Source organism: Macaca nemestrina, chromosome 13 (assembly GCF_043159975.1).
Source record: "Macaca nemestrina isolate mMacNem1 chromosome 13, mMacNem.hap1, whole genome shotgun sequence".
Lineage (NCBI taxonomy): Eukaryota > Metazoa > Chordata > Mammalia > Primates > Cercopithecidae > Macaca > Macaca nemestrina.
In genome coordinates, this window is record NC_092137.1 from 121,863,337 (window position 1) to 121,885,371 (window position 22,035).

At 47.7% G+C, this 22,035-nt stretch overlaps 1 protein-coding gene across 1 annotated transcript in view; it reads left to right on the forward strand.

The window, feature by feature from the left end:
- Positions 1 to 18,466: 18,466 nt before the first annotated feature.
- LOC105490034 (small nuclear ribonucleoprotein U5 subunit 200) overlaps positions 18,467 to 22,035 on the forward strand; it is a 30,666-nt gene continuing 27,097 nt past the window's right edge. The window contains exons 1-3 of the mRNA XM_011755251.3: positions 18,467 to 18,620; positions 19,142 to 19,305; positions 20,705 to 20,876. Of these exons, the coding sequence (XP_011753553.2) occupies positions 18,576 to 18,620; positions 19,142 to 19,305; positions 20,705 to 20,876 (381 nt within the window). The 5' untranslated portion in view covers positions 18,467 to 18,575. The remainder of the gene's footprint in view (positions 18,621 to 19,141; positions 19,306 to 20,704; positions 20,877 to 22,035) is intronic.

The following is a 22,035-nucleotide window of genomic DNA, read 5'->3' on the forward strand; positions in this document are numbered from 1 at the left end:
GTCCTCCCATCTGACTATAATCTTGAATCCTTTAACAAATCCCTCCCTATCACCACCTTCCCCTCCCCTTCCCAGCTTCTGGCATCCTCTGTTCTACCTTTTACTTCTATTAGATCAACGTGTTCTAGGTCCCACATGTGACTGAGAACATGTGGTGTTTACCTTTCTGTGCCTGGCTTATTTCACTTAATATCCTCCAATTCCATCCAAGTTGCTGTGAATGACAGGATTTCATTGTGTTTTTTATGGCCGAATAGCATTCCCTTGTGTACATATACCACGTTTTCCTTATTCATTCGTCTATTGTTGGACACATAGGTCAGTTCCATATTGGCTATTCTGAATAGTGCGGCTATAAACATGAGGTGCAGCTGTCTCTTTGATATAGTGATTTCCTTTCCTTTGGATAGATTTTAAGTAATGGGATTGCTAGATCATGTGAGTAGTTCTACTTGTAGTTTTCTGAGGAACCTCCATGTTATTCTCCATGGCAGCTGTACTAGTTTACCCAACAGCATATCAGAGTTACCTTTTCTCCCCATTCTCACCAGCATCTGTAAAACCGTGTGCTTTAAAATGTGTGTTTACAGTTAAGGATTTGTTTTAAAAGTGGTTGTTGGATGGGGGCAGTGGCTCACGCCTGTAATCCCAGCACTCTGGGAAGCCAAGGCAGGTGGATCACCTGAGGTCAGGAGTTCAAGACCAGCCTGGCCAACATGGTGAAACCCCGTCTCTACTAAAAATGCAAAAAAAAAAAAAAAAAAAAAAAATTAGCCAGGCATGGTGGTGCATGCCTGTGATCCCAGCTACTCATGAGGCTGAGGCAGAAGAATCGCTTGAACCCGGGAGGTGGAGGTTGCAGTGAGCTGAGATCGCACCACTGCATTCCAGCCTGGGCAACAGAGCAAGACGCTGTCAAAAAAAAAAAAAAAAATAGTGGTTGTTAGGTTGGATGGTTGTTAATTCATGGTCTGTACAGAAATGAAGTTGGTGGCCTGATACTGTTTCTTAATGAATTCAACCTAAAATTATGAGGCAAAATGGTGCTTATATGTGAAACTTACACTGTGATAAAGTCATTTCAACAACTAACTTTGACTCACAAGTGATATTGACCTGCTTAATACACTTCCTGTGCTGACAAAAGGTAAAACAAAAGCAAGATCTCTATTTTTACATAAATTTGCAGCAGATGTATTTTCAGAGCTCAAATTACAGTTCCAGCAGACTTTGTCAGACATTAGTGCAAGTAAAAAGGACAGTTCTATATTTCAAAATTCATTTAACTTTGCAATTGAAGAGCTTCCCTCTAACCTTCAATTAGAAGTGATTAATCTGCAATGTAATGACATTAAAAGGCAAATATCAAGAGAAGATTCTAATCATATAAATGCCTTCGAAGATCAATTGAAATCATGTGCTCGTGGATTCATGTCAGTATTTGACAGTGCCCATCTACATTTTCAAAGAAGAAATATGTAAAATCTCATTACAGAACAATATTAATAGATGAATGTTTGCAATCAGTCTGGATGATAAGAAACACTAACATTAAGTGACATGTTATTTCCCAAAAAAGAATTATGTCATTCTCATTAGTAGACCCACATAAAAATTGTACTCGGCCAGGCATGGTGGCTCACACCTGTAATCCCAGCAGTTCAGGAGGCTGAGTCAGGAGAATCGTTTGAACCTGGGAGGCGGAGGTTGCAGTGAGCAGAGATCGCGCCACTTTTTGTAAACAAGAATATGTGGAAATTTGTTTTCTCTCTCGTTATGTAAGTACCTACATGGTATCTTGAGTCCGTCTCTTGGCCTGCAAACACTCAAACATTTACTCTCTGGCCATTTACAGAAGTTAGCTGACCTTTGCTTTTAAGCATCAAAAAGTGCACATTTCCCTCAGAAATCTATTTGTAAAATTGTATATTTTTATGGCTGGATGTGGTGGCTCATACCTGTAATCCCAGCACTTTGGGACACTGAGGTGGGAAGATGGATTGCGACCAGGAGTTGGAGATCAGCCTGGGAAGCATAGCGAGACCATGTCTCTACAAAAAATAAAAAGTAAAATAAATTAGCCAGGCATGGTGGTACAAGGCTGTAGTCCCAGCTACTCAGGAGGCCGTGGCAGGAGGATCACTTGAGACCAGGAGTTTGCAGTTACAGTGAGTCATGATTGCACCACTACTCCAGCCTGAGCAGACTGAGCCCTAGCCCTAAAAAAAAAAAAAAAAAAAAAAAAAAAAAAAAAAAGGCTGGGCAGGGTGGCTCACGCCTGTAATCCCAGCACTTTGGGAGGCTGAGGCGGTTGGATCACGAGGTCAGGTGGATCACGAGGTCAGGAGATTGAGACGATCCTGGCTAACACAGTGAAACCCCGTCTCTACTAAAAATACAAAAAAAAAAAAAAAATTAGCCGGGCGTGGCAGCAGGCACCTGTAGTCCCAGCTACTTGGGAGGCTGAGGCGGAGCTTGCAGAGAGCCAAGATCATGCCACTGCACTCCAGCCTGGACAACAGAGCGAGACTGTCTCAAAAAAAAAAAAAAAAAAAAATGGGCGAGTGAGGAGGCTGATGGTTGCAATACCTTGAGAAGCTGAGGTTGACTGATCGCTTGAGACCAGGAGTTCAAGACTAGCCTGGGAAGTGTAACAAAACCCCATGTCTACAAAAAATACACACAGACACACACACACACACGCAAAAGCCAGTTGTGGTGATGCACACCTGTAGGCCCAGCTACCTGGGGAGGCTGAGGAGCTGAGGTGGGAAGATCACCTGAGCCTGGGGAGATAGAGGCTACAGTGAGCTGAGATCATACCACTGCACTCCAACCTGACCAGTGAGATTGCATTTCAAAAAAAAAAAAAAAAGTTGTCTTTTTGTAAAAATGATACACATTCATTGTAAAAACGCATACTATATAGTAGTAATACAAGAAGGAAGCTACCTGATACCCCGCCACCCAGAGATAAGTGTTGCAGGTTTGGGGAGGTGCTCCTTCTAGACGTGATTTGTGCCACATTCCTAAAATGTGCCCCTTGGAACACGAGTTGCTCAGATGACTCTCAGCAAAAGGACTTTTCATAATGTTTCTTGATGACATTTTAAAAATTCATAAATGAAAAACATCATCATTGTGAAGGGCTTAGGAAATACAGAAAGCATTAAAAAAATCGGTTTAAAAAAATCATCCTTAATCCTATGGTATCAGGATCCCGGCAGGATTTGATGGCATACTCAACCTGGATAATTGAGGAGAGTTTATTAAGGACAAAAGCGTTTCAGGGGTTAGGGACGACTACAAGGGATGGATGGATGTCCCTGGAGTCAGTACCAATTGGGAGCCCACCTCTGCTTGAGTATAAAGGGGAGGGAAGCTTGTTACCAGAATTCAAAGGGGGCTGCTACATAGAGAGGGTCTTCAGTGGAGAGAACGCTGTCAATCCTCTGGTACCCCATAGAAAGAGTGCTGGGTTCGCCTCCCACTGGCCAAAACTAACTAGAGGCCAGATCACCAGGGAGCCCCAGGGCACAGAGTAAGGAGGAGAAGCAGGAGAGAGGTCTCCAGGTGCAGAGAAGATGCAGCATAGTTACTGCCAAAGGTTACAAAGCTTGTCTCTAACAAGCACTAGTCTGTGAATTTATACTCCAAGACAATTCCATTTCCACTATACACAAAGACATTCAGATCCACAACTTTTTTTGTGTTTGTTTTTTTATTTTTTATTTTATTTTTTATTTTTTTTTATTTTTACTTTTTGAGGCGGAGTCTTGCTCTGTAGCCCAGGCTGGAGTGCTGTGGCGCGATCTCGGCTCACTGCAAGCTCCGCCTCCCGGGTTCCCGCCATTCTCCTGCCTCAGCCTCCCGAGTAGCTGGGACTACAGGCGCCGCCACCACGCCCGGCTAATTTTTTTTGTATTTTTAGTGGAGACGGGGTTTCATTGTGTTAGCCAGGATGGTCTCGATCTCCTGACCTCGTGATCCGCCCGTCTCGGCCTCCCAAAGTGCTGGGATTACAGGCTTGAGCCACCGCGCCCGGCCTGTGTTTGTTTTTTTAAAGATGAGGTCTCTCCATGTTGCCCAAGCTGGTCTCCAGCACCTGGGCTCAAGTGATCCTCCCACCTCAGCCTCCCAAAGTGTTGGGATTAAAGACATGAGCTGCTTCACCCAGCCCAGATCCTCAGTCTTAAAACCAGATTTGGGTTCGTGACCAGCCTGGCCAACATGATGAAACCCTGTCTCTACTGGAAAAAAAAAAAAAAAAAAAAAAAAAAAAATTAGCTGGGTGGGGTGGCGTGCACCTGTGATCCCAGCTACTCAGGAGGCTGAGGCAAGAGAATCACTTGAGCTTGGGAGGTGCAGGTTGCAGTGAGCCGAGATTGTACCACTGCACTCCAGCCTGGGTGACAAAGTTAGACTCTTGTCTCAAAAACAAACAAACAAAAAACCCAGATTTGGGCCCACTATGCTGTTCTCCTCTAAAGGAAATCAGAGCTTGTTGGAGGGTGTCAACACAAGATGTCAGGACACCCAAAAGTAAGGTAAGCCTGGAACATGCTGCTGGTGTTAGAAAGAAGGGGAGCTCTCTCCGTCTCAGGTAATGTTGGAAAGGGATGCGAAGAAACCACAGAAGACTCCCATTGCTAGAGGGAATTGCAGACTATGCATGGAAAAATAATTATGATCATTGGTATAAACTGAGCCATGGGTGCATGAAGGTATTTTTTTTTTTTTTTTGAGACGGAGTCTTGCTCTGTCCCCCAGGCTCAAGTGCAGTGGCGCAATCTCGCTCACTGCAAACTCCGCCTCCCGGGTTCCCGCCATTCTCCTCAGCATCGCCAGTAGCTGGGACTACAGGCGCCCGCTACCACGCCCAGCTAATTATTTGTATTTTTAGTAGAGACGGGGTTTCACTGTGTTAGCCAGGATAGTCTCGATATCTCCTGACCTCGTGATCCGCCGCCCGCCTCGGCCTCCCAAAGTGCTGGGATTACAGGCGGGAGCCACCGCGCCCGGCCTCATGAAGGTATTTTTTAAATGATTCACAAACCATTAACTTTTTGTAAAAGATTCCTGTGGCACACCCATGAATTTCTGCTATCTTTACCAAGATTAAATCACTGCGTAAATCTCACACATATTTTCGTCATATGTGACGGTGAAACCCCTTTTCTACTAAAAATACAAAAAATTAGCCGGGCGAGGTGGCGGGCGCCTGTAGTCCCAGCTACTCGGGAGGCTGAGGCAGGAGAATGGCGTAAACCCGGGAGGCGGAGCTTGCAGTGAGCCGCGATCGCGCCACCGCACTCCAGCCTGGGCGACAGAGCGAGACTCGTCTCAAAAAAACAACAACAAAAAAAACATGCTATGGCTTACTCCCATTATGTGTGTGTGTCTGTGCATCACATGCCTCGGAAAAGTTTCAAAGGGTGGATCCCTAAATGTTTACAGTGATCTTCTGGAAGTGGAGGGATTGATTGCAGGTGTCTAGCAATAACTAGGTATCCTTTTCACACAAATAAACATGCAGTGTCCAGCGTATGAATGGGCCGTGTGCCCAAAGCCCTCCCTCTTGCGCCTCGTAAGCACAAAACACGTTTTCTACAGAAACAGGTGCACCTAGGACGGCTAGAGACGCTTTGCGCCGAGGCAGTGTCTTCACGGTTCGGAGAGCTGGGAGTGGAGGTCGGGGGAGGTTCCTCCTCCTCGCCAGCTTTCTGGGCCCCAGGAGCCGCCTCCCTTCGCCCCCGACCCCGCCTCTGTCCCCCAAGCCGCGCACGCGCCTCTTCCGCCGTCTCCAAGAGCAGCCGCGAGGCCGCCCCGGGGACGCGTTGTTCGCTGCGGGAGTTTGGGGTGGCAAGGACCGGGCGCACGGCTGAGACGCGCGGCCGTTCGGAGCGCGAGCCCGTGCACGCGCCTGCGGAGCGGCCCCGCACCTTGCAGCCTCCGCGGGGCGCCGTTCCTGCTGGTGCTCGGCGCGCGCTCCCCTAGGCGCATCGGAGCTCTAGTGACCGCATTATGAATTCGTCCTTTGCTTTTCTCCTCCTGTGATGGCAGCGAGCGCTCGTCTTGTTTGTAAATCGTGCTGGCGAGGCCCATTTTAACCAACTACGAATTTCATTTCAGAATGAGAAAGGAGACGCAGTTTCGGACGTGGCAGCTGTTGCCGACGGTCGTTCCTCTGAGCTACCGGCCCTTACAAGGAAGACCTGCCTTGGGCGGATCTGGAAATGAGTCCCAGCCGCAAGCCCAGGGCGGCGGCAGCCCCATAGGCCGAACAGAGGAAAGACCAGGCGGGGGACGGCGAGCCTGGTGCCGCGTGCCGGGACCCACAACCCCTTTCCCCTGCGCGCTCTTCCCCGAGCGGACGGGAAAAAGCTCTCCTTGGCGGCTGCCCATCCCCAAGGCCCAAGCGATGCTTCCTAACTGCGTGGACGCAGCTGGATGGGGGAGAAAGAGGTATGGGAGCCGGGCTTAGAGCCCCGTCTCGCCTCCTGCCACCTCGGTCCTGCAAGGTTCCGAACCTCACTGAGCCTCAGCTTCCTCCTCTGGCAAACGTGATGATAAAAGTTCTTCTCTTGTAAGGTTGGTGCGAAGACTAAATGGCCCTTTACTGTATATTTAGAGCACCTGCCTCATGGATTGGTCCCCTCGCTCCTGGACTCAACAGTGTTCACTGGGTCCTTACAGCATCACACTGGGATCCTTAAGGGCAAAGACCAAAATTAGACCTAGCTTAATTCGTGGTGTGCAACTGCTAAATGTTACGAAATGAGTGAGTGACAGGATGATCCAGCTATGAGAAATAGGAGACAGTTTACAGTGGGATAGAGACTGTACCTTCTTTTTGTATAAGATGTTTGGCAGTTGGGGATAACTTATGGGAAGCAAGTTTAAGATGCACACGAAATCTTGACCGAGAGGATGTAGAAATTAGATATATGGCCAATAATCAGATAAGCAAATAAACAGATCTCAAATAAAATGTTTAGTTTTGAGGTTAGAGGTGGGAGATCAGGGTCACCAGGCAAAATAACTGATACAATAAATAACGACATGACAAATCACTTCTCTCAACACATTTCAAAAAAAAATCACTTTATTTTATAACTGCAAGATTTTCTTCAAACCAGTTGCTTGCTATTACAAGCTCAAAAACTTATCCTGCTCTGGTGGCAAACATTTCGTGACTCATGCTGTGTAACAAAGACCTGTGTGGACGTTGAGTTGTATATTGCTGATGCTCCTGAACATAAAGGAAAAGTAGAAAATTGCCGCCTTTTTCCCAATGATTTGTGGAGAATTATTACTAGACTAGCTGCTACCTGTGCATGAAATGCACCACTATTGCTTAATAAATCTGGGCCGGGTGCGGTGGCTCATGCCTGTAATCCCAGCACTATGGGAGGCCGAGGCAGGCGGATTGCCTGAGCTCAGGAGTTCAAGACCAGCCTGGCCAACATGGTGAAACCCCATCTCTACTAAAATACAAAAATTAGCCGAGTGTAGTGGTGGGGGCCTGTAATCCCAGCTACTGGGGAGGCTGAGGCAGAAGAATCACTTGAACCCAGGAAGCAGAGGTCGCAGTGAGCTGAGATTGCACCACTGCAGTCCAGTCTGGGCAAAAGAGCAAGACTTTGTCTCAGAAAAAAAAATAAAAGAAAAATGAATAGCACTGGGCATGGTGGCTCACACTGTAATCCCAACACTTAAGGGGGCAGAGGTGGGAGAATAGCTTGAGCTCAGGAGTTTCAGACCTTCCTGGGCAGCGTAGCAAGACCCCATTCTCCAAAAAAGGGAAAAAATCTGAATAGTATATCAATGTGTATTATTTGCTTATCGTATATTTCTTTTTTGTTTTTCTCTTCTCAATGTAGCACTTGTACTGTTGGGAGGATAAAACAGGTGCTCTTGATTAAATAGGGATTTGAAGGATATGCGTAGATTCTGTCTATGATCTGTCCCAATCACTTGTTCATTCCATTCAACAAATATTTATTTATTTATTTGAAAAAGGGTCTGAGTCTGTCACCCATGCTGGAGTACAGTAGTGTGACTTCAGCTCACTGTAACTGCCACTTCCTGGGCTCAAGCCATCCTCCCACTTCAGCCTCCCAGGTAGCTGTGATTAAAGGTGCTTACCACCATGCAGCTAAGTTTTGTATTTTTGGTAGCAACAGGGTTTTGCCATATTGCCCAGGCTGGTCTCAAACTCCTAGGCTTAAGTAATCCTCCTGCCTCAGCCTCCCAAAGTGCTAGGATTACAGGTGTGGGCCACCATGCTCAGTCCCAACAAATATTTATTTGAACATTTTATAACTGTGAAAGATGTATTTGGGGCCGGGCGCGGTGGCTCAAGCCTGTAATCCCAGCACTTTGGGAGGCCGAGACGGGCGGATCATGAGGTCAGGAGATCGAGACCATCCATCCTGGCTGACACGGTGAAACCCCGTCTCTACTAAAAAATACAAAAAACTAGCCGGGCGAGGTGGCGGGCGCCTGTAGTCCCAGATACTCGGGAGGCTGAGGCAGGAGAATGGCGGGAACCCGGGATGTGGAGCTTGCAGTGAGCCGAGATCTGGCCACTGCACTCCAGCCTGGGCGGCAGAGCAAGACTCCGTCTCAAAAAAAAAAAAAAAAAGAAAGATGTATTTGGACCCGATACAATGAGAGTCCAGAAAGAGTTCTTGGAAATGAAAAACTTGATAATAAATATGAAAAACTCCATATAGAAACTGAAAGTTAAAATCGAGGAAATCTCCCCAAATTGGAGTAAAAATGTAAAGAGCTGGAAAGAGTCAAGAAAACCGCCAAGGACCAACCCAGTAGGTCTAACATATGATGATTAGTGGCCCCAGAAGGAACACGGGAAATGGACAGGAAGAAATCTTGTCAAAGAAATAATTAAAAAGCATCCTATAAAGGGAAGATGTTTCCAGATTGAATCTAAGTGCCCAGCCCATGGATGAGTGAGTGTAAACTCACACTTAGTCACTTCATTATGAAATGTTAGAGCACTCAGGTCAAACAGGATTCCCCAAGTTTCTGGAGACAAAAAAACACAGATCACATACACAGGATCAGGACAAATGGTGTCAGATTTCTTTCTCTTTTTTTTTTTTTTTTGTTTGAGACAGGGTCTTAAACAGGTCCAGCCTAGGCTGGAGTGCGGTGGCATGATCTTGGCTCACCGCAACCTGCTGGGATTACAGGCGTGCACCACCACGCCGAGCTAATTTTTGTAATTTTAGTAGAGACAGAGTTTCACCATCTTGGCCAGGCTGGTCTTGAACTCCTGAGCTCAAGCGATTCGCCAGCCTTGGCCTCCCAAAGTGGTGGGGTTACAGGTGTGAGCCACTGTGCCCTGCCAACCCAGATTTTTAAATACAGCACTAGAATAAGATGAAAGCGAAATGCTTGTAATCCCAGCACTTTGGGAGGCCGAGGCAGGCAGATCACCTGAGGCCAGGAGTTTGAGATCAGGCTGGGCAACATGGTGAAATCCTGTCTCTACTAAAAATTCAAAATTAGCTGGGTGTAGGGATGCATGCCTGTAGTCCCAGCTACTTGGAAGGCTGAGGCAGGAGACCTGCCTGAACCCGGGAGGCAGAGGTTGCAGTGAGCCGAGATCATACCATGCACTCCAGCCTGGGCAACAAGAGCAAAACTCCATCTCAAAAAAAAAAAAAAAAAAAAAAAAAAAAAAAGAAAAGAAAAGAAAGAAAAAAAAGATGAAAGAGAAATGCCTTTACAATTTTGAAGGAAAATGGTATCTAGTCCAGAATTTTATACTCAGCCAAAGTATCAAACACGTGTGAGAGTAGAATAAAGACAATTTGGGTCATGCCAGGTTTAAAAACAAATATCTGGCCGGGCGCAGTGGCTCACGCCTGTAATCCCCAGCACTTTGGGAGGCCAAGGTGGGTGGATCACCTGAGGTCAGGAGTTCAAGATCAGCCTGGCCAACATGGCGAAACCCTGTCTCTACTAAAAATATGAAAATTAGTCGGGTGTGGTGGTGGGTGCCTGTAATTGCAGCTACTCAGGAGGCTGAGGCAGGAGAATCATTTGAACCTGGGCGGCAGAGGTTTCAGTGAGCCAAGATCACACCACTGCACTCCAGTCTGGGTGACAAGAGCCAAACTCAGTCTCAAACAAAAGCAAGTATCTTCCTTGTGCCCCTTCCCAAAAAACTGTCCTGGTATATACCGCAATGCTGCCAGTGCCACACTGCCTTGACCTCTGTGCTTCCGGGAACTGCTTTGTGGCTTTGCCTTCTCACAGCCGGAGTGACCCCGATAGGCTCTCAGGGATGCTGAGGCCAGCTTCCGGTGCAGGACTCTGTGTCATCTCCTCTCCTAGGCCTCCATCTAATGGGGCCATACAGCCCTTTTTTTGCTGGGTTTGTGCTTGCTACTAACTTTTTCAAAACTGAGCAATATATTGTTGAGATTTCTTTTTTTCTTTTTTTGAGACACAGTCTTACTCTGTCACCCAGGCTGGAGTGTAGTGGTGCCATCTCGGCTCACTGCAACCTCTGACTCCGGGTTCAAGTGATTCTTGTGCCTCAGTCTCCCAAGTAGCTGGGATTACAAGCGTGTGCCACCATGCCCAGCTAATTTTTGTGTTTTTTTGGTAGAGCTGGAGTTTCACCATGTTGGCCAGGCTTGTCTATTGTTCAGATTTCATACATAGATAGCAAAACCATAAAGCATGAGAATGACTAACATAAAAGTTAAGGAAGTGGTTGCCCCTGGTAGAGGGAGATGAGAGAGAGAAGCAATTGGGGAGCTCCCCCAGGAGTTTCATGAGGTCCTAGGGTAGTAGGCATCCTGCTGTTTGCTTGCTTTCCCTGTTTCTTTGCTGCATTGGTATTGCTTCCTATCTCCTTGGCTTTCCCATGAGATGTTGCCCAACTGTTTATGATGTGGGCTGGGGATGTTCTAGGATGGGGAAACTACATCACAGATTACACCTCAATGAAGGGCAACAACAGCAGTCACCATTGTAAGTGTTTTATTTGTATTAACTAATTTGGTCTTTTCAACATCATCCCTATTTATAGATAAAAGTACTGGAGACCCAAACAGTACCAAGCAATTCAGTGTTTTCTGAAGGAAGACAAGTCAGAAGAGTGGCTTGCACCTGCAATCCCATCACTTTGGGAGGCTGAGGCCAGAGGATAGTTTGAGCCCAGGAGTTCGAGACCAGCCTGGGCAACACAGCCAGACCACCCTCCCCCACATCTCTACAACGATTAAAATTAAAAAAATTAACTGGACATGGTGGCGAGTGCCTGTGGTCCTAGCCACTTGAGAGGCTGAGGCAGGAGGCTCACCTGAGCCCGGGAGTTGAAGCTGGAGGTTGCAATGAGCTATGATCGCATCACTGCACTCCAGCCTGGGTCACAGAGTGAGAGTTGGTCTTAATAACAATGATGATAATAAAAAAAGGCAAACCAAATGTTCAATGCAACTGCATTTTAAGAACAAGTTTAGAAACCAAAACTTTACTCAATCAGTAACCCTGTAACTAATAACAATATATATTTTAGTCCCACGTTGAGACAGAGCATGCAGAATGGAGAAAAGACAAAGGAACTAAGTGGGAATGGGAAGGACAGATAGCAGGGAACAAGGGAAGGGCAGTCTCTTCTGGTGCCCACCAGGTTTTCACCTTATCCAGGGGCCAAGAAGCCAGCTCTCCAGGGACTAAAACTAGACGCATGAGGACTTGCTTCCACAGAAACCATATAGAATTTGGGGCTGTGAGCTGTAGAGGGAGTGGAGATCCCTCCATGTGGATGAGGAGGGGGTGGGGGTTCTGTGTGTCCGTCCATTCACTCTTGAGGGGCTCTGGTCCCTGCTTCTACCGAGGTGGTGACCCCTTTGTGTTGCCGGCGTCAGATTTCCTGTTTGTGATGCCCTTTAGTTTCTGTGTCTGCCCGCCTAGGCTTTGTCCTCAGGCTCATCCAGTAGCTGGGATTTTTCTGGCCACAGCCTCCTCTGATTCTGGCCCTGAGGGACTGAGTGTCTTTTATTTCAGGCTGCTCTAAAACCACTCCAGCTGCGCCCAGCACCGCTTCCTGCCACAAGACCGGGGAGGATGGTGACTTGGGTTCCGGTAACAAAGCCCCTTCCGTGAAGTTCCCCAACATACTCAGCTTTTTCCTTAACATGGCTGAGGTTGGGGAGGGTCCAAAGAATCAGTCGCACAAAGGGAGAGAGCAGCTCTGTTCCAATAGACGAGATTTTGCACGTTCCAGTGCTTTCGGTCCACCGGAAGCTCTATATCCTCATTGCTGATGCCGTTTGTCTCTGTTTTAGGGACCCAGTGACTCAGCAGCCACAATCATGTTGCCTCTTGGCTGTGGCTGCAAGGCTTGCAGCTCCATAGTCATGACAACATTAAATCCCCTCCATCCAAACTGTCAAAAGTCTGGAATTTTACCCTACGTAAAAGATAGTTACGGTTGCTGTTTCATGGATGCTGGCAGAAGACACAAGACGCCTGGGTCAGAGACAGAATAATGTATGGCTCATGGCACAACAATCAGCACTAGCATCCTGCTTGTGTCAATTCTTGCTCTCTCAAGCCCCACAGGGGCAACATGGAGAGGCCCAGGTGGATGCTATGCATGGAATGGTTTGCATTGCAGAAAAGGAATTCTGATTTCAGGGAAACTACCTATTTCATGGCCATCCTTCTCTCTGTCCTGGTGGAAGACATTACCTTATTCCTCAAGGCTGCCCACTACACACACAGCTCTGGGAAAGGGCCTAGGAAAGTGTGGCCAGGGCCTTGCATTCCTGGCACACCCAGCATGAACACGCAGGCATGCTCTGGACCACGCAGTCTGCCTTTCCCAACCCTGGCCTCAGACGGTGCTGAAGAATAAAATAGGATAAATGCCTGGCACATAATAAACTCAACCAATGCCAATAATTATATAATCATTCGAGTTGGTCAAAGAAATTAAGGCAGTTCTGACTATATCACACTCCTGAACATGTACAAAAAGTGACATGTACTAGTTAAATAAGAACTTAAACACAGCTGGGCATGGTGGCTCACGCCTGTAATCCCAGTACTTTGGGAGGCCGAGGCGGGCAGATCACTTGAAAGTCAGGAGTTCGAGACCAGCCTGGCCAATATGGTGAAACCCCATCTCTACTAAAAATACAAAAATCAGCTGGGCATGGTGGCCTATGCCTGTAATCCCAGCTACTCGGGAGGCTGAGGCAGGAGAATTGCTTGAACCCAGGAAGCCGAGATTGCAGTGAGCTGAGATCACGCCACTGCACTCCAGCCTGGGGCGCCAGAGCCAGATTCTGTCTCAAAAAAAAAAAAAAAAAAAAAAGAACTTAAACACTATAAAGGGAAGGGATCCCTTAAGTTTCTTTTGTCCTGAGACAAAAAATATACAAAATATCTAATTACATCTTGCCTTTTAGATATTTTCTTCAATGACATTTCCAAATCATTTGTTCACACTCTTATTTTACTCTCCAACCCAACACATTAGGGATTGGCTTAAGTCCAATGAGCCTCAACTAGTGTGGCAAAGGTTTGTTACTTTTGGCCTGCATAATTATTGACTTCCAACTGTAGTAAATTATAAAACCTTTGCTTTTTCACTAATATCACCAATTTTCATTTTTAAAAATACCCATTCAGGCCGGGCATGGTGGCTCAGGCCTGTAACCCCAGTGCTTTGGGAGGCCAAGGTTGGAGGATCGCTTGAAGCCAGGAGTTCAAGACCAGCCTGGGCAGCACAGCAAGACCCTATCTCTATAAACAAACAAACAAAAACAAATCAACAAATTAGCCTGGCATGGTGGCATGTGCCTGTAGTCTCAGCTACTTAGGAAGGTGGGAAGATCACTGGAGCCCAGGAGTTTGAGGTTACAGTGAGCTATGACTGCACCACTGCACTCCAGCCTGGACAACAGAGCCAGATCCCATCTCGAAAAGAATTCCACTCATTTAATACTCAGGGTGAAATGCAACAAAATATTAATTGCTCCAATGCGGCAGCACTGGCTAAGGCCAGAAGCAATGCCACTAGACTGTGCTGCTGTTGGAAGGGCGGGTAACTTGTCACCTGTCTGGAGAGTGCAGATGTCCATTATGAGAGGCAACTGTGGGGTGCCAGGCACAATGCATGGAGAACTGAGGATAACACCAGCAGCTCAAAGATTGCCCATCCTGTGTTGGGCTCTGGCAGGAATTGGCACTTGAGGCTTTCACTGAGGCTGCCCTTCAGTTGCCTGTGTCTGCCTCCAAGAAGAGCTGATGCTTGGTGACCCTCCTCACAACAGACACAGTCACCAGTGCATGGAGGGCACTGTATCCACGTCTGTTGGCTTATTTTTTAAAAACTGTTTTGTAGAGGCAGGGTCTTACTGTGTTGCCCAGGATGGTCTCAAAATTTCTGGGCTCAAGCAATCCTCCTGCCTCAGCCTCCCAAAGTTCTAAAATTACAGGCATGAGCCACTATGCCCAGCCTTACTGGCTTATTAAAAAGTCGGTGGTGGCTGGGCGTGGTGGCTCACACCTATAATCCCAGCACTTTGGGAGCTGAGGCAGGTGGATCACTTGAGGCCAGCTGACAGCATTCTGGGAACAGTCACGTCATTGAATATGCCCAGTGCCGGCAACCTGTTACCTCTGCATGAGGCCTGGAGTCTGGGAAACAGCAGTCACTCAGAACCAAGTTTATTGGGTGGAAGGGCCATCAGGTTGGGTAAGATCATCTGGGATAAGAAAGGATAGATATGACCAAGAATGGGGCAGTTTTCCTTTGTGAGTCATAAAATTGCCTCCAAACACAGAGTGTTTAGGAATGTTTTTAGGAAGCACGGGCTGCTGGATAAAACCTGACACTTGCTATTTCCTGGTATAGTTCTAGGTGCCAGGCAACCCTATGGCGTAGGTAAAATTATCCCTGTTGGGCCCAGAGTAGCTAAAAACAGGCCTAAGATCACACAGGTAGGAAGGGGTAAAGCTCAGATTTGAACCCAGATGGTATAACAGAAGAGTCTATATGTTCAACCGCCTCATGAAACTGCCTCTTGGTTAAAAAAGACGAATGCCTCCTAAAGTGAAGACCTGGAAGGGAACAAGCCTGTTTGGAAACACAGCAGACGGGCCGGGTGCGGTGGCAGACTCATGGCTTATCCGCTTTCTTTTTGCTTTCCCTTGGTCCTGCCAACCTGACTCCTGTTCCTTAATCAGGACTCCACATCTAGCACCGTGAGAATCACCTTCCTGAAGCTCAGCTCTGTGAGGACGCCCCTGTGCATAGGGGGTGAAAACAGAAGGCCTGGCTTTGCGGCAGATGAGGCCAGACAAGTCAAGTATCTTCTTGGGGCCTTGATTTCTTCATTGGTAAAATGGGGGCCCTCAATATATTTCCCAGGGCTTAATGGGGATTCAATGATAATGTATGCTAAAGTGGAACTTTACAAATGCTTGTCACATATACACTCAATTTTTGCTTAATCTAAGTGTTCTAATCAAATACATGCTATGAAGATGTGAAAAACAAATAAAACTCCTCAGACAAGAAACATGCTATGGCTTCCTGTTGTCTCCTAAATAAAGTAAAAACTCTTCACAATGGCATTTTTTTTTTTTGAATGGAGAGATTAAGATTAGACTCTCTCTCATCACATTGTTTCATGCTTTACATTTGCCCTGCAGTCAGCTTAATGGAGTTCTTAACAGTACCCAAGATACACCTGTGTCTTCCCGCCTTCATGCTTTTTCTTTTTCTCTGTCCCTGTGAAACCCCCCACCTCCTGCCTCCACGGAAATCCTCAGCCACCCTTGGCATCACAGCTATAAAGCCTCGCAGGCGCTCCTGTCAGAAGTGATTTCCCACAGTGCCCCCTTGTGGCACTGACTGCATTCTGCCTTTTCTTTTTCTTTTTCTTCTTTTTTCCTTTTTCAGAGATGCAGTTCTTGTTCTGTTGCCCAGGCTGGAGCACAGTGGCTACTCACAGGCATGATCATACCGCACTATGGTCTGGAACTCCCGGGCTCAAGCAATCCTCCTGCCTCTGCCTCACAGGTGGGTACCACCATCTTTGTAGTTTTACTTCTCCTGTGAGACTTGAACTCCTCAAGGGTCTTATCTATGCCTTGTCTTTCTCTGAGTCCCTGAAAGTGCTCACAGAGCACATACAAATATTTGAGACATAATTAAATGAAGTGACAGGTCTTTAGATACAGAAATGCAGGACCCAGGCAAAAGTCTGGGTAACCTGTGCAGGCCTGGGGTTGGGGAGTAGCGAATTCAGTTCATCTTTGGAGAGAGACAGCACGTGGACTGAAAGCTAAATTCCCTTGCTCTGAGCCCATCTTGGTAACTAATGTCATCCCGGGGGTCTGTACCTGCCAGGGTGCCCCCAGTCCTTTAGCTTCCTGAGGATAATCCTCTATTAAAAATTGTCTAAAAACAGACCGGGCATGGTGGCTCACACCTGTAATCCAGCACTCTGGGAGGCCGAGGTGGGAAGATTGCTTGAGGCCAGGAGTTCAAGACCAGTCTGCGCAACACAGCGAAACCCCATCTCTACCAAAAATACAAAAATTAGCTGGGTGTGGTGGTGCACACCTGTAGTCCCAGCTACTGGGAAGGCTGATGCGGGAGGATGGTTTGAGCCCAGGAGAAGTCGAGGCTACAGTGAGCTGAAACTGTGTCACTGCATTCCAGCCTGGGCAACACAGCCAGACCCTGTTTTCAAAAAAATTGTCTAAAAACAACTTTAGAGAGACAAAAACTATACACTATAAAATTCTTTATTTATTTATTTTTGAGATATAATCTGGCTCTGTCGCCAGGCTGGAGTGCAATGGCACGATCTCAGCTCACTGCAACCTCTGACTCCCTGGTTCAAGTGATTCTCCTGCCTCAGCCTCCCGAGTAGCTGGGATTACAGGCCCGTGCCACCACATCCAGCTTATTTTTTTGTATTTTTAGTGGAGATGGGGTTTCACTATGTTGGCCAGGATGGTCTCGATCTCCTGACCTTGTGATCCGCCCGCCTTGGCCTCCCAAAGTGCTGGGACTAGACCCCTTCCCCCATTTTCAACAAGTTGGCCCAGGAAGTTTCCCCGAGCCCCTTCCCCAGAGTGAGGAAGCATGGCTGTCATTTTTCTTTTCTATCTTTTTTTTTTTTTCCCTTGAGATGGAGTCTCGCTCTGTCACCCAGGCTGGAGTGCAGTGGCCGGATCTCAGCTCACTGCAAGCTCCGCCTCCCGGGTTTACGCCGTTCTCCTGCCTCAGCCTCCCGAGTAGCTGGGACTACAGGCGCCCACCACCTCGCCCGGCTAATTTTTTGTATTTTTTAGTAGAGACGGGGTTTCACCGTGTTAGCCGGGATCGTCTCTCGATCTCCTGGCCTCGTGATCCGCCCGTCTCGGCCTCCCAAAGTGCTGGGATTACAGGCTTGAGCCACCGCGCCCGGCCTTCTATCTTTTTAATTAAAAAATTGTTTTCATTTTGTGGGGGAAGAGTCTTGCTATGTGGGTCAGGCTGGAGTGCACTGGCACAATCCTAGCTTGCTGCAGCCTTGAAGTCCTGGGCTCAAGCAATCCTCCTGCCTCAGCCTTCCAAGTTGTTGGGACTACAGGCACACACTACCAGGCCTGGCTACTTTTTTATTGTTTGAAGAAACAGGGCCTCACTATGTTACCCAAGCTGGTCTCAAACTCCCGGCCTCAAGCAATCCTCTTTCCTCAGCCTCCTAAAGTGCTGGGATTACAAGCATGAGCCACCACATCCAGCCTGTTGTTCTCTGGCCCTGCCTGCACCGGTTTCCCCGGGCGGCAGACAGGGCCCTACCATAGAATGTCACCGACAACTGGGAGCGGACGGGGGCCCCGACCCTGTTCGTTCCGCTGGGTGAGAACGAGGGTCTTGGGGCCACCGGTTTAGCTGGGACGGGTGGGGGACAGCAGCTTTCTTTTTCAATTGTTCAACACAGAAGAGAAACCCAAAGCAAGACGCCAATCATTAAAACACGCAGACACAGACACACGCGCACGTGACCTCGCTCGCTGGGTGCTTTCGTTACCTCAAACGGAAACGGGACTTTTCAGGCCCTCTTTTCCTGCCTACCTCATGGGACTGTTGCCAAAGAGGAAGGAAGCGGAAGGAAAGGTCTTAGGACGGGACAGGGGCTAAGCGGCCGTACGTTCGTTACGATGTGAGGGGTGCCGGGGGGCTGGAGACTGAGGTCGGGGAGAGCACGGGCCCTGGGTCCTTAGGGCCTGCGGGCGGCCGGAACCAGAGTGCGCGGGTCTAGGGATTCGGGGACCCAAATGCACCAGGCCCACACATCCCACTCAGAGGGCTGCGGGAAGCCCCGCGCATACGCCAGGGACACGCCCCGCCCACACTTCCGGGGCGCGACCCGGAAGCGGAAGGGAGCCCGTTTCTTTTCCTTCCCCCAGTGCGTCTTTCCTGCGTCGTACCGGCGCGGCGGGAGCGGAGGTCCACGGCCGTTTGCAGCGTGCGGCTGGGGGGCGTGGAGGCCTGAAGCCTCCAAGCAGCCGCGGCCATGGCGGATGTAACCGCCCGTAGTCTGCAGTACGAGTACAAGGCGGTACGTTTGGGCTCGTGGGAGGATTCCAGGCTCAGGAGTCCAGTGGGGAGGGGGAGGCTGAAAAAGAGAGTTTCAGTCTGAAGGCCTCCAGGAGAGCCACGAAAACGGAGGGGAAGTGGAATCGCGGTGAAGGTGGGGGTTATTTGATGACGTGAATAACCTACGGGGGTGTGGGGAGTGCTAAGATCTCTCTAGGAGGAGTTTCTCGAGTCCCTTCAACGCTAAGCCCGCCCCCTTCCACACTTCACTCCCAACCCACTCACCACTTTTCCCAGATGTGGGTTATGATGGGCACTGTTAGGAACAAGAATTGCTTAGCTGATTCGACAGGCCGTAAGACTTATTCAGCTCTATGCTTCTGCACAGCGTCATACCATGCAGTTCTTAAGGAAAATATCATTATTACGATTAGCGATTATAAGCAACTAGCTACTACGATTCTTCCATCAGCTGGGGTAACTGTGATAGTAGGAACTGGCCCTGCTCATGTCAAAGCTTCAATAATGTTTTGATCTTTTCAGAACTCAAATCTTGTGCTCCAAGCTGACCGCTCTCTCATTGACCGGACCCGCCGGGATGAACCCACAGGAGAGGTGCTGTCCCTTGTTGGGAAGCTGGAGGGCACACGTATGGGAGACAAGGCTCAACGGACCAAACCGCAGATGCAGGAGGAAAGAAGAGCCAAGTGAGTGCTAAGGGAATACTATTTTTCCCTTCAGATCCAAAGTCTCTTCTCTTTAACATTCGAGCAGCATTTTGGCCGGAATGCTTGGTGTAAGATCAGTGGCATTAAAACGGTTTAGTGAAGGTAAAAACAGAACAGGAGAGTTTAAAGATTTTTTTGGCCTTAAAAAGTGTACCTAAAGTGGAAAATAACTTGTTGGTACCTTTTTCTTACATGTGTGTTTCTAGTCCATAGACAGATCTTACTTTTCTTCAGGGTATTTTCAAGACCCTTGCTATTCCTATGTCCCAGTAATTCTTTTTCTTTTTCTTTTTTTCCATTACTAACTTTCTACCCCTATTTTTTCCCTTTACTCTTGTCCACTTCTTACCTATTTTGTTGTTACAAACTAATTTAAGCATCCATGGTATGAAAGACAGTTTTTTTTCTTATTTTGCATTTTTTTTCTTTTTTTCTTTTCTTAAATATTTCTTGGGGACGCATTTCAAAACTTACCTTTACCTCACCATTATCTTTTGATCTTGATTATCTTGGTGTCTTGCTCCCTTTCCTATGATGATGTTTCCAAAATTCATGGGCTTAGTTTGATTAAAGTATGTTTGAAATGAGTTAATACATTATCTCCACTTTGTGCTATATCTTCTTTTCCAGTTTTGTTATAATTGGTTGATAGTCAATGGCAGTAGATTCTGTTAGAGCTTGTTTCTCTAGTTAGAAAAGGAAAATGCATTTGAGAGATGAAAAACTAGTCAAAATCCTATTATATAATAGTCTCATACAATGTATGAAGGGTTGTCCTTTTTTTTTTTTTGAGAAGGGTTATACTTCTTTTTTTTTTTTTGGAGATGATGTCTCGTTCTGTCACCCAGGCTGGAGTGCAGTGGCGTGATGTCTGCTCACTGCAACCTCCACCTCCCGGGTTCCAGTGATTCTCCTGCCTCCGCCTCCTGAGTAGCTGGGATTACAGGTGCTCGCCACCGTGCCCGGCTAATTTTTGTATTTTTAGTAGAGACAGGGTTTCGCCATGTTGGCCAGGCTGGTCTTGAACTCCTGACCTCAGGTGATCCGCCCACCTCGGCCTCCCAAAGTGCTGGGATTACAGGCGTCAAGCACTGCACCTGACCAAAGGGTTGCATGTTTTAAATGAGAAACATATCTCACTATAATGTGTAGTGTATCTAGTGAGAAGACGATGGGGAATTTTTCTTTCTGTCACTGGGTCCCATAAAGAAATACTCCTGCAAGTGATCAAGGTCCAATAGGAATCATTTGCTGAGGCTCAGGTACCGGTTTTCAGATATTAACTTCCTGCCATGAAGCTGAGGAGAGGAGGGTGGGCTTGATCCAGTCTTCCCTCGGGGAGGAAAGGTTCTGCCATTCACCGTCACGTGTCCACCAGGCGAAGAAAGCGTGATGAGGACCGGCATGACATCAACAAGATGAAGGGTTACACTCTGCTGTCGGAGGGCATTGATGAGATGGTGGGTATCATCTACAAACCCAAAACTAAGGAGACCCGGGAGACCTATGAGGTGCTGCTCAGCTTCATCCAGGCTGCTCTTGGGGACCAGGTGAGTGTGATATTGTGAAATATATATTCGGTCTTTGTTTCATTTCCCGGCATACAGCTTCTATGATCCTTGGAATCTTCGAAGTGATAAACGTCTTTTTGTCTGCTGATGAGTTAACTGATGGCTGGCAGCACCTAGATAGCTTCAGAATGGAGGCTGGTCATTTAATCAATCTGCCTACATAATGAAGCCCCCATAAAAACCCCAAAAGGACTAGGTTTAGAGAGTTTGCGGATAGCTGCACACATGGAGGTTTCCGGAGGGTGGTGCGCCTGAGAGGGCCTGGCAGCGCCATACCCTTTCCCACATGATGCCCCTTGCCACATGCCTGCCCTGTGCACCTCTTCCGTCTGTTGTCTGTTGGTAGGCATCTTTTGTAATATGCCTTACAGTAAAAGTAAGTGTGTCCCGATCTGTTCTAGCACAGTAGTTGAATCCCAAAAGGGGATTGTGGAAAGCTCGATTTGTAGCTGTACAGTGAGAAGCACAGGTCACACAACCTGTGCTTGTGATTGGCATCATGGAGTGGGAGGCAGGCTTGTGGGACTGAGTCCTCAGCTTGTGGGATCTGACTCTTATCTCCAGGTAGTTAGTGTTGGAACGGAATTGAATTTGAGGACACCAGCTTGTGTCCACTGCACAATTTTTGGATTGGTTGCTGGTGGGGAGGAATTGTCACAGAAGCCTTCTGTGTTAATTGTTGTAAGAGTATAGAAAAAACAAATTTGCTTTATTTCTTTTTTTTTTTTTTTGAGTTGGAGTCTCGCTCTGCTGCCCAGGCTGGAGTGCAGTGGCGCAATCTCGGCTCACTGCAGGCTCTGCCTCCCAGGTTCGTGCCATTCTCCTGCCTCAGCCTCCCGAGTAGCTGGGACTACAGGCGCCCGCCACCACATCCGGCTAATTTTTTGTATTTTTGGTAGAGATGGGGTTTCACCGTGTTAGCCAGGATGGTCTCGATCTCCTGACCTCGTGATCCACCCGCCTCGGCCTCCCAAAGTGCCGGGATTACAGTTGCAAGCCACCACAGCCGGCCAAGTTTGCTTTATTTCTATATTCTCAGAGTGAGGCGGCCAGAGGATGAGACCGTGTGTCAGAAAAGGAGAGGGTCACAACTGGGAGGCTCCAGATGAACCTTGCCTCTGGATCCCCTTGTGGGATG